This window comes from Pelophylax lessonae (assembly GCF_965119305.1).
Source record: "Pelophylax lessonae genome assembly, chromosome: 5".
Taxonomy (NCBI): domain Eukaryota; kingdom Metazoa; phylum Chordata; class Amphibia; order Anura; family Ranidae; genus Pelophylax; species Pelophylax lessonae.
In genome coordinates this window covers 426,239,007-426,251,153 of record NC_138772.1, presented here as the reverse complement: position 1 = coordinate 426,251,153, position 12,147 = coordinate 426,239,007, and the positions used below count along the sequence as shown (strand labels likewise).

The 12,147-nt window shown below is 39.6% G+C and overlaps 1 protein-coding gene across 1 annotated transcript in view; it reads right to left on the bottom strand.

The window, feature by feature from the left end:
* LOC309556825 (lipoxygenase homology domain-containing protein 1-like) overlaps positions 1–12,147 on the bottom strand; it is a gene marked incomplete at its 5' end in the record, with an annotated part of 436,205 nt that overhangs the window by 389,654 nt on the left and 34,404 nt on the right. Inside the window, 2 exons of the mRNA XM_082259345.1 lie at positions 1,563–1,649; positions 2,393–2,556. Coding sequence (XP_082115471.1) covers positions 1,563–1,649; positions 2,393–2,556 — 251 coding nt within the window. The remainder of the gene's footprint in view (positions 1–1,562; positions 1,650–2,392; positions 2,557–12,147) is intronic.

Here is a 12,147-nt window from a genome sequence, read left to right as displayed (position 1 = left end):
TAACAAATAAAAAACTGAAAAATTGGACGTGCAAAATTATTCAGCCCCTTTACTTTCAGTGCAGCAAACTCAATCCAGAAGTTCAGTGAGGATCTCTGAATGATCCAATGTTGACCTAAATGACTAATGATGATAAATAGAATCCACCTGTGTGTAATCAAGTCTCCGTATAAATGCACCTGCACTGTGATAGCCTCAGAGGTCCATTTAAAGTGCAGAGAGCATCATGAAGAACAAGACACACATCAGGCAGGTCCGAGATACTGTTGTGGAGAAGTTTAAAGCTGGATTTGGATACAAAAAGATTTCCCAAGCTTTAAACATCCCAAGGAGCACTGTGCAAGCGATAATATTGAAATGGAAGGAGTATCAGACCACTGCAAATCTACGAAGACCTGGCCGTCCCTTTAAACTTTCAGCTCATACAAGAAGAAGACTGATAAGAGATGCAGCCAAGCGGCCCATGATCACTCTGGATGAACTGCAGAGATCTACAGCTGAGGTGGGAGACTCTGTCCATAGGACAACAATCAGTCGTATACTACACAAATCTGGCCTTTATGGAAGAGTGGCAAGAAGAAAGCCATTTCTTAAAGATATCCATAAAAAGTGTCCTTTAAAACTTGCCACAAGCCACCTGGGAGACACACCAAACATGTGGAAGAAGGTGCTCTGGTCAGATGAAACCAAAATCAAACTTTTTGGCAACAATGCAAAATGTCATGTTTGGCGTAAAAGCAACTCAGCTCATCACCCTGAACACACCATCCCCACTGTCAAACATGGTGGTGGTAGCATCATGGTTTGGGCCTGCTTTTCTTCAGCAGGGACAGGGAAGGTGGTTAAAATTGATGGGAAGATGGATGGAGCCAAATACAGGACCATTCTGGAAGAAAACCTGATGGAGTCTGCAAAAGACCTGAGACTGGGATGGAGATTTGTCTTCCAACAAGACAATGATCCAAAACATAAAGCAAAATCTACAATGGAATGGTTCACAAATAAACATATCCAGGTGTTAGAATGGCCAAGTCAAAGTCCAGACCTGAATCCAATCGAGAATCTGTGGAAAGAACTGAAAACTGCTGTTCACAAATGCTCTCCATCCAACCTCACTGAGCTCGAGCTGTTTTGCAAGGAGGAATGGGCAAAAGTTTCAGTCTCTCGATGTGAAAAACTGATAGAGACATACCCCAAGCGACTTACAGCTGTAATCGCAGCAAAAGGTGGCGCTACAAAGTATTAACTTAAGGGGGCTGAATAATTTTGCACGCCCAATTTTTCAGTTTTTTATTTGTTAAAAAATTTTGAAATATCCAATAAATTTCGTTCCACTTCATGATTGTGTCCCACTTGTTGTTGATTCTTCACAAAAAATTACAGTTTTATATCTTTATGTTTGAAGCCTGAAATGTGGCAAAAGGTTTAAGTTCAAGGGGGCCGAATACATTCGCAAGGCACTGTAACTACAGTGATACATTATGTGATAAACACATGCAGAAGAAAATGCTATGCAGCATACTATCACCTGTTTTAACCTGTAATGAGTACAGAAAAATTACCTCTTCGCAGTGCCAGCCAGGGGATGCCCCAGAATTGGTGTGTCCAATGCGTATCTTATAAACCTCCCCAACATCTCCAATGTTAACCTGAAATATAGAAATAGAATTTTCTCTATAAGTATAAACCAAAGATCTTCTGATTCAGTCAGCCAATGAACTACATGAATATATAAAGCCAATAGCTATACCAGGAATACCAAAAGCAATTCAAATACTTTACCTGAAGTGTATCTTTGGCTAAAAATGTTAGCTTTGACTGGATTAAACCCCTGCTGAGGAAATGTACCGTCTTTATTTGTCCTGATCACAGAAAGTGGTGGGACAGATTTTCTCTAAATTCCTGTGCCCAGAATCGAAAGTAAAAAGATTGCAGACTAACTGTTGTTTTAATTATTTCCTACTATACCTTAAAAGGTTTTGGATTAAAAACTTTATTGCATAAGATTAAGCACTCTCCCGTGCCTTAACTGTTGTCAGAACCCCAGTTTAGAAGATCTTTGCCACCCTTGTGGGACATTCACACTATTGTGCAGGGTTCTTCATATATTATAGGAAAATATAATACAGAAAAAGATTCATGGTCCACAATATCTTGTCTCTTCTACTGCATTTTCCAAAGAAATATATGGCAGTTGGCCCAGCCATTATAACAGTGGGTGATTTCTCTCAGTGTTCTGGATAGCCTACGAGCAATATAGTAATGACTATTATTATTATTATTAGAAGTGCTGCTATATTGCTGTAAATCCAGGAAGTATTGTAGGAATGCCTGACTTGTAGCTACCCCTGCCACTGGCTGAAGACATATGGATTACTTAAATGATACATACATCAAAAGTATCCTCGTGTCCTCTCTGGAATGCATCGTCTTGGCTACTGTACAGAAAAACAGGTGCTGATGCCCTGAGATGTCCATAAAACATGATGTATACTTGAGATGTTGTCCCAGAGGATTGAATGTCGCTTGTGAAGATAGAAACTTTCAATTTTCCTGCTGAAAAATGAAATAAATATATAGAATAACAAATTGGTCAAATATAAAGTGACATCAGTTTAATGTAGTATAGGACATGCATGCATGTTGAATAAACCAGTGCTGTAGGTATTCCCATTTGCTGCGTTCTTATACTGCTGGACTTTGGTGAGACTGTGAAAGTGGTGGCACATTTCACTGGAGAGCTTAGGTAAGCACCGCTCTTCTGTAAGTAACATATAAGAACAAAAACACTAAAGGGAGGAAATAGCTGAAATTGAAACTTTTAATTCTGTCTATGTGTTTATAAAATGTGGATTGTATTCTTGTACCTGTATACCCTTTATAATAATGAACATTCATAAAAAGTCAGAGCTTGATTTCGCTGAAAGAAAAAGGGAAAAATGCTAAATAATAGTAATGAAATCTTTCCTTCATCAGGGGACTTAGATGAGATGTGAAGTCTGCTCGTCAATCCAGAAAATCGTGAAAAGAAAAAAAGATCTATATGATTATCATTCAATGAGTAGTAATCTGAGTTGATTGAACATAATAGCTTTCCTTTTGGGCTTGAGTTATGCCAGGTAGGTGGTTCCTGGTGGTACTATAGCTATGGTATAGTATATCTGAATGCAATAGCAAAGCTGTATTGAAGGGAACTGAAATATTATAAAATTCCCTGTCAATGGTGACCAATCAGATTAATTGGTAATAAAAAATTAGATTTAAACATTTACATAAAGATCAGTCTGAGCTACAGGGAATCATGCAGTTTGTAAATTCAGGCAATCATTATTTATTATAAGGTCTTTCTCTCTGCAAATAAGATAAATATGCATACATATATACTGTATATAGGAAACGAAAAAAAAATTTGCAGATTTGCATCATTTGATACCAATTTACTCATTACTTCTGCATGTATGTTTTCTTTAATGTAATGTTTTTTTCCAATTGTAAAGATTGTAACCTGTGTGATTGCCAGCCTCAGCCATTGCTAAATACAGTATTATATTACATAGGCCCATGTGTAGGTTACAATGGTGTCCCCATTGTAAAATAGTGCAATTATTTAGCAAAGAAAAAAAAACTGCTTTTTATATAATTCAAACAAAGATCAGTGGACCAGTTCATCTTTACATGGTATAAGCTCACAGACGTTAATGAGGAATTTAAAAAGGCCAACGGTTCAATTGGCTTTGCTAGGAATTAAAAAATGGGAGCTCTAAGAGGCAAACTTACATAATCTAACCATATGTCCCTACTGATTCTTGCATCCAACACTAGTGTCTTTTGAATCCAGAAAGAGATCTGGAGAAGAGTTCAGTACAGAGAAATTTCACCTTTTATTTGCACCAGGTCACATACATTCCCTTGTTTCTCATGCCTGATGGAATCAGAGCTCCTTAGGAGATATTGCATGCTCCATTCTTTAATAATTATGTATATGTATAAATGAGCACCATCGTTTTGCCATTTTCAAGGCATTTATATTTCTTTTCTCTTTCTCTCTCCTTTTCCCTCTGGAGTGGATGAGCTAATAATGTGTATATGTTGTGTTGACTGTTATATTTCAAACCCAAGAGTTTGTAGTATAAAAAGTCCCATCAAAAATACCATCAGAGGTAAGACTCCATAGGTTGTCAGATAGTAAAAGATTGAAGTGTTACTTTGTAAACTCTAAGCAAATTGATGCCATGTAACACAAATGAGAAAAATAGTTATTTCACTGCAGCTGTGTGACATTCTAATTGTTTATGTAATGGAAATGATTCCATGCATCCTTTGTGTGCAATGTAATATTAACTTTTTGGAATAATCTGCCCAGCCTGTTAACTTGGCAGTCTTCTCTTCTCATAAATCAGATGGGATGTATGGTACTCTATACCTATGTAGAAGAATTATCAGTACATTCTGCCTACCTATTTTCACAATCTAAAAGCAAGCCATAATAAGTCAATTAATTTCACGCTATGCCCACTATTGACAGATCATACAATTTTTTGAGTTGAGTTACAATTGACTTACTAAGACCAGCCATAGACTAATCTATTTTTATTCCTGCAACCACTGTCAATGTTGATGGGGGATTCTCTACTGCAGAGCCATTGTGTTCTCCAGGCCAGGGGACGAGTGAAGCTGTCCCCACCCCAGGAACACAGTGTTTATTCCTAGTGGCTATAACAGCCACAATAATCTCAAGCAAAATCAAACAGGCTGGTTGTAACCAACTTGACTGATTGATCAACATTCAGTCTGCACATACATGGTTTGGTTCTTGGCTGGTTCCTGCTGAACCAGCTGAAATGTGAACTGTCTATGGCCAGCTTAAAGGTGTAGAACAAGTGAATGTTTGCTGAGCTTAGTAAATGAGGTGAAACTGTGGTAACTTCAATCAGTCAATTATGTGCTAGCAGTGAAAATCAATACATTTGATCACCTAATTTAGGCTGGTCATATATGGATCAAAATTTGGCCAGTTCAGCAGGGACTTGTGGAATTTCAATCCATGTATGGGGACTCTATTGATTGACTTGTGTACAGTCATCCTGTCTGGTTTTTCCTGAATGATTAGTTCTGTCAGCTATAGACAGCAACACTAATCACTGCGTTCTGCAAGCTCCTCGTGCTCCCTGTTGACAGAACACAATAGCATTGCAGGAAGGATTCCCACATAAACACTGCTGGGGAAATTCAGCCATTTTCTTTCCATCCACTCATGGTAGAAAGATAAAATATTTTATAATCTATGACCTGCCTTACCAATATTCGCTCTTCATATTGAACAGTGACATTGCTAAGTATACAGCCTATATCCTTTTAGTAAATGAATGTATGATGATCCCATCATTACTGATAACATAATCCTTTAAAAAGTTCTGTTGTATGGCCTGGTTATAGTTTTATGTAAAGTTTCCAATAAAACACTATTGTGATGGCACTCCTGTAGGAAATGATTTTGTTTGTTGTGTTGACTTTTCTATAAAACTGACCAGCAGAGGGAGCAAATGCTTTAAAATGCCAATGAACTGTATCTATTGTTATCCATCTGCTTTCTAGAGAACCAGCTTAGGTATACAATTTGCTTGTTGTTATTAGGAATGAAGTGCAGGTTCACCCCTGCCATGGATTTGATGTGAATCCTGCAGGTTTGAAATTTCAAGTCCTGGCAAATTTATGTGCAGATTTATCCTGGAGTTTGTTTTATAACTATAATACACTGCAAAGCCTTTGAACTATTGCAAGCAAGACTTAGATGGGGCAATAAGAGGGCATAAGCAAGCTCCTTCACTATAGAACAGAGAACTATAAAACACTGCACAGAGTGTCAATGCATTGGAAGCTGCTGCATCAAAAAGATAGGGAAAACTGACAAAATACATAGGCAGAGCTGAAAACTGTAATTTAATTCCAAATGTTTGGTCAATCAACTCCTTTGGTGCATTTTTTTAATCTTGTTATTGGGGCTTTTTGTCTTTCACTTTATTTTGTGGTTAATTTAAGGTCAGTGGCCACTTTTAGTTTCTGTCTAGCCATGGAACACTTTAATTTTTTTTGTTGTTAAATGGCATGCGCTTAAAAAAATTAGCTTTTATTTCAGGGAGTGGAAGTTTGGTATTTTCATTTTGGGGGGGAGGGGGGTATTTTTATTTATGTCCTTTATTTTAGGTAAAACTGCTTCCCTTAACCACTTCCCGTCCGCCCTATTACAAAATGACGGCGGGAATGTGGTTGAGTTATTCCGACCCGACGTCATATGACGGCGGGCAGGAAAAGCCGTTGCTGCGCGCTCCCGAGTGCGCTCACCGCGGCGATCGGGCATGTAATGTGTCCCTTGGACACAGCGCATACCCGATCAGGGTAAACAGCCAATAAAATTGTCTGTTTACCACGTGATCGGCTGTGTCCAATCACAGCTGGTCACAATCAAAACACAGGGAAGCCGTTACTACTGATCTGAGCTCCTCTCCTCACACACCGATCGTGTGAGGAGAAGAGAGCAGATCTGACAACTGTGAGTTAAAATTCTTGATTTTGACAGTACTCAGTGCACTACACAGCCCCCCCACCCCAATAAAGAGAACCTGTCACCTAGTGTCACAGCCCATCTCTGTCACATCTGGATCTGTCACCACATCTGGATCTGTCACCACATCTGGATCTGTCAGCACATCCAACAGCCCGCCAGTACCCACCAGTACCTACCAGTACCGCCAGTACCCGCCAGTACCCACCAGTACCGCCAGTAAGCACCAGTACCATCAGTACCGCCAGTACCCATCAGTACTATCAGTACCGCCAGTACCCATCAGTACTATCAGTACCGCCAGTACCCACCAGTACCCACCAGTACCCATCAGTACCATCAGTACCGCCAGTACCCATCAGTACTATCAGTACCGCCAGTACCCATCAGTACCGCCAGTATTACCAAAAGGTTTTTTACAGCAGAGGAGGCATGTGAATTTCTAGCCATGATCGGATGATGAGAGCGCCGGGGAGCTTGCATCATCTGATACTGGTTCGGAATACGAGCCAGTAGAGGATAGTGGATCGGACCTTGAATCCGAGGAAGAAACAGTCCCTCCTCCTAAAAGGATAAGGAGAATTAGGAGAATAAGCCCAGAAGACCTTCCAACAACCAGCAGCACCAACACCGCCGCAGCTAGACCCCAAGAAGAGGAGCCCAGTACCAGCACTGGAATAACAAGTGCAACCCAAAGAAGCCGGGCCCAAACCCACCTTCCCCATGCCCTGGCAAACCCCGTATGGTTGCCCGCCAGCTCAGGATCCATTATTATCCCCCCTTTCACTGCACAGCCAGGTGTGCAGCCCTACACTTCCAATTTTTCCCTATTAGATTATTTTTATTTGTTTTTTCCCCAAGATTTGCTGCAGTATATGGTGGACAAAACAAACCTTTATGCAGATCAATTTATTGCCTCCAACCCCAATTCTTTCTACGCCCATATGTTCAATTGGCGCCGTCTTACAGTGGATGAATTTAAAGTATTTTTGGGCCTTTCACTCAATATGGGGCTTTCTAAGAAGAATGAAGTCCGTGCTTACTGGTCCTGCCACCCCATCTACCACATGCCTCTTTTTTTCTCTGTCATGTCCAGATCACGGTATGACATGATCATGCGCTGCCTCCATTTCAATGACAATTCACAGTGCCCTCCCCGAGATCATCCCAACCACGACAAACTATATAAATTGCGCCCCCTAATAAATTATTTTTTACAAAAATTTGCGGAAGTGTATGTCCCAGACAAAAACATCTGTGTGGATGAATCCCTTATTCATTATACTGGCTGGCTGCACTTCAAGCAATACATCCCAAATAAGAGAGCCAGGTATGGGGTGAAAATGAACAAACTATGCGAGAGAGTCACTGGGTATGTCTATGCCTTTCGAGTGTATGAAGGCAAAGACTCCCAGCTCCAGCCCCCTGAATGCCCAACATACATTGGAACCAGTGGGAAAATTGTCTGGGACCTGGCATACCCCCTGTTCAAAAAAGGATACCATCTTTATGTAGACAATTATTACACCAGCCTGCCCCTTTTTCGTCACTTGTACCTGGAAAAAACCCTGGCCTGTGGTACCAGCAGAAAAAATAAGAAGGGATTCCCCCAAGCTTTGGTCCAAAAAAATATTCAACCGGGGGAAACCGCATTTATGAGGAATGAGGAAGTGTTGGCCATGAAGTGGAGGGACAAGAAAGATGTTTACATCTTATCCACCATCCACAATGACACCTTGGTGGAGATTTCCAGAAGACGTGGCCCCATTACAAAGCCTGAATGTGTCCACAAATATAATCTGTTCATGGGGTGGGTGGATTTAAATGACCAGATGCTGCAACCCTACTTATCAACCCGAAAGTCCCGTTACTGGTACAAAAAAGTCACATTTTACCTTTTTCATATGGCCATGTACAATTCCTTTGTCTGCCATCAAAAAACACCAGGAAACCAACACAGGACCTACCTCAAGTACATTGAAGACATCATCACTGCCCTAATATACCAACAAGGACCGGCCCCAGCAAGCATTCGCTCTGATTGTGTGAGTAGACTTCACGAGCTACATTTTCCCTATAACATTCCCCCCACAGAATCAGGAAGAAGGCACCAAAAGAGATGTCGTGTGTGCAGCAGAAATGGAATTAGAAGAGACACTAGTTTTCATTGTCCTGATTGTCCCTCCTAACCTGGCCTATGCACTGGAGATTGCTTCAAAATCTACCATACAGCTATAAGATTTTAGATCCCCTTATTTTTAAGACTGCCATTTCCCATCTTGAAATACCTGTCCAGATCATTTGCATGTTTCTACGTTACCTGACCCTGGCCTGTTTACCGACGATGCCTTTGCCTGCCGTTTTAAAACCACGTTTCTGACATCCACGTGCACCGACCTCAGCCTGTTTACCGATTATGCCTTTGCCTGCCGTTTTAAACCAAGTTTCTGACTTCCAAGTGTACCGACCCGGCCTGCTAATCAACCACGCTTTTTGCCTGCCACTTGGACTGATCTTTTGCCCTTCTACTTCAGTAGACAGGGGTCTCACACATATGTGAGGGGCTTCAGAAGAGAGTTCGGAGTATAGAAAAAATGTTTTTGGTTTTCTGTGTTCCCAGAACAGGGTCTGGAGTCCGGAGGCTTCAAAGAGATTTGGGTGGGAGAAGCTCCTACCCCTGTCCCCATTCTTTCCTGACAGAGGCCTAAGCGTGATGGTCCTTCCTGCTGCCTGGATCAATATTTTGGCTGTGTTGAACATATCGCTGCATATAATGACCCACGACTTTATAGACCTCATCTCTGCCTGCTACCTGGACCAATGCTTGGCTGTGCTGACACTATCCCTGCTTGCTGCCTGTAATGACTATGCACAGTACTCCTGCCTGCTGCCTGTAATGACTATGGACAGTATTTCTGCCTGCTGCATGTTCGATTGCTTTTGCTGTCACGGACCACATCCCTGCCTTCTACCTGGATGCTCTCCTCTGTGGACCACTACTAAAACCACAGGTAATCTTTTGTTTACCATTTGCTCAGCAGAATATATTTTGGGGTGTAATTAGTATTTACATGCTATGTGTTAGAAATATGAAAGGCTTTCAAAAATGTAATTGGTTGTCAGGAAATTAGATGTAAAATGCATGCTCCTAGAACGTCTGAAGGTGTCTACTTGGATGTTGGGTCTCTGTTTATGGCCAGGTGGTGTAAAAGTCTCACACATGTGGTATCGCCATACTCAGGAGGAGTAGTAGAATGTATTTTGGGGTGTCATTTTTGCTATGTACATGCTATGTGTTAGAAATATCCTATAAATTGACAACTTTGTGTAAAAAAAATAGGTTTTCATTTTTTTCCCACATTTTCCAAAAACTTGTGGAAAAAAATGACATGTTCAAAAGACTCACAATGCCTCATAGAATATACATTGGAGTGTTTTCTTTCCAAAATGGGGTCATTTTGTGGGCAATTCAATTGTATTGGTGCTCCAGGGGCTTCAAAAGTGTGATAGGTAGTTAGATAATTATGTGTGTAATTTATGCTCCTAGAACGCCTGGCGGTGCTACTTGGATGTTGAGTCTCTTTATGTGGTCAGGCTGTGTAAAAGTCTCACATATGTGGTATCGCCATACTCAAGAGGAGTAGCAGAATGTATTTTGGGGTGTCATTTTTGCTATGTACATGCTATGTGTTAGAAATATCCTATAACTTGACAACTTTGTGTAAAAAAAATAGGTTTTCATTTTTTTCCCACATTTTCCAAAAACCTGTAGAAAAAAATGACATGTTCAAAAGACTCACGATGCCTCATAGAATATACGTTGGAGTGTTTTCTTTCCAAAATTGGGTCATTTTGTGGGCAATTCCATTGTCTTGGTGCTCCAGGGTCTTCAAAAGTGTGATAGGTAGTCAGATAATTATGTGTGTAATTTATGCTCCTAGAACGCCTGAAGGTGCTCCTTGGATATTAGGCCTCTGTATGTGGCCAGGCTGTGTAAAAGTCTAACAAATGTGGTATCGACATACTCAGGACGAGTGGCAGAATGTATTTTGGGGTGTCATCTTTGATGTTTACGTGCTATGTGTTAGAAATAGTTTATAAATTTACAACTTTGTGGGAAAAAAAAGAAAAAATATATATTTTTTTCATTTTCCCAAGAATTGTGGGAAAAAATTAAAACTTCAAAAAACTCACATGCCTCTTACTAAATACCTTGGACTGTCTACTTTCCAAAAAGGGGTCATTTGGGGGGTATTTGTACTGTTCTGACATTTTTGGGCCTCAAGAAAGGAGATAGGCCGTTAGTACATCAGGTGTGATCAATTTTCAGGAATTGGTACCATAGCTTCTAGACTCAATAACTTTCACACAGACTAAATAATATACACTAATTTGGGTTATTTTTACCAGAGATAAGTAGCAGTATACATTTTGGTCAAAATGTATGAAGAAAAATTAATTTTTTGCAAAATGTTTTAATAGAAACTAAAAAAAAGTGTTTTTTTTTTTTTTTTTCAAAATTTTTGCTCTTTTTTTGCTTATATCACAAAAAAAACAAGAAACCCAGTTGTGATCAAATACCACCAAAAGAAAGCTCTATTTGTGTGAAAAAAATGATAAAAATTTTGTTTGGTTACAGTGTAGCATGACTGAGCAATTGTCATTCAAAGTGTGAGAGCGCTGAAAGCTGAAAATTGGTCTGGGCAGGAAGGGGGTCTAACTGCCCTGTCTTGAAGTGGTTAATAAAGTAGGCTTTATTTATTTTGGTACTATTTTGTATTTTTCATTTATATTGGAGATATATTGCTTTTTAGTGCATGTTGGTAGGGCCTTTTGCAGGTTAAGCTTCCTATGCCCAGCTTACTTTGCCTTTTTTTGACATTAGGTTTTCTTTTAGCTCTAAAAATGACCAGAATTTACAAAAGAGATTTGTCCCTCATAAACATTAATGGCTTTGCCACTAGGTTTGGTGTGAATCAAGCATTTGCTAATTCGCTCTTTCATTCTTGTTATAAAGTCCTGTATGAAAATGTACAGAACAGACTTTAATCTTATGTATTTTGAAGGATATTTCAAAGAAAACCCCATAAAGACTTATGCTTGATGTAACCTGGATAGCATTTTGCATTTAAAAGCACTGACATACTTATTTATAGGTACCGAGTTGATGCAGTATGTTTATGTTATCTGTTTAACCACTTCAATACAGGGCACTTTCAGCCCCTTTGTGCCCAGGCCAACTTATAGTGCTGTCGCACTTTGAATGACAATTACGCGGTCATGTAACACTATACCCATTTGAAATTTTTATATTTTTTTTCACACAAATAAAGCTTTCTTTTGTTGGTATTTAATCACCACCGGGTTTTTATATTTTTTTCTAAATAAACAAAAAAGGATCAAAAAACATTGAAAAAAATTTGCTTTTCTTCATATCTGTTATAAAATTTTGGAAATAAATAATCTTTCTTTATAAATTTAGGCCAAAATGTATACTGCTACAAGTAAGTTATGCCCTTTTTGCTCCTTACATAGTGCCGAGTATTCTTTCTGAACAATTTAACTTTTATTTCATCAGTCAACAA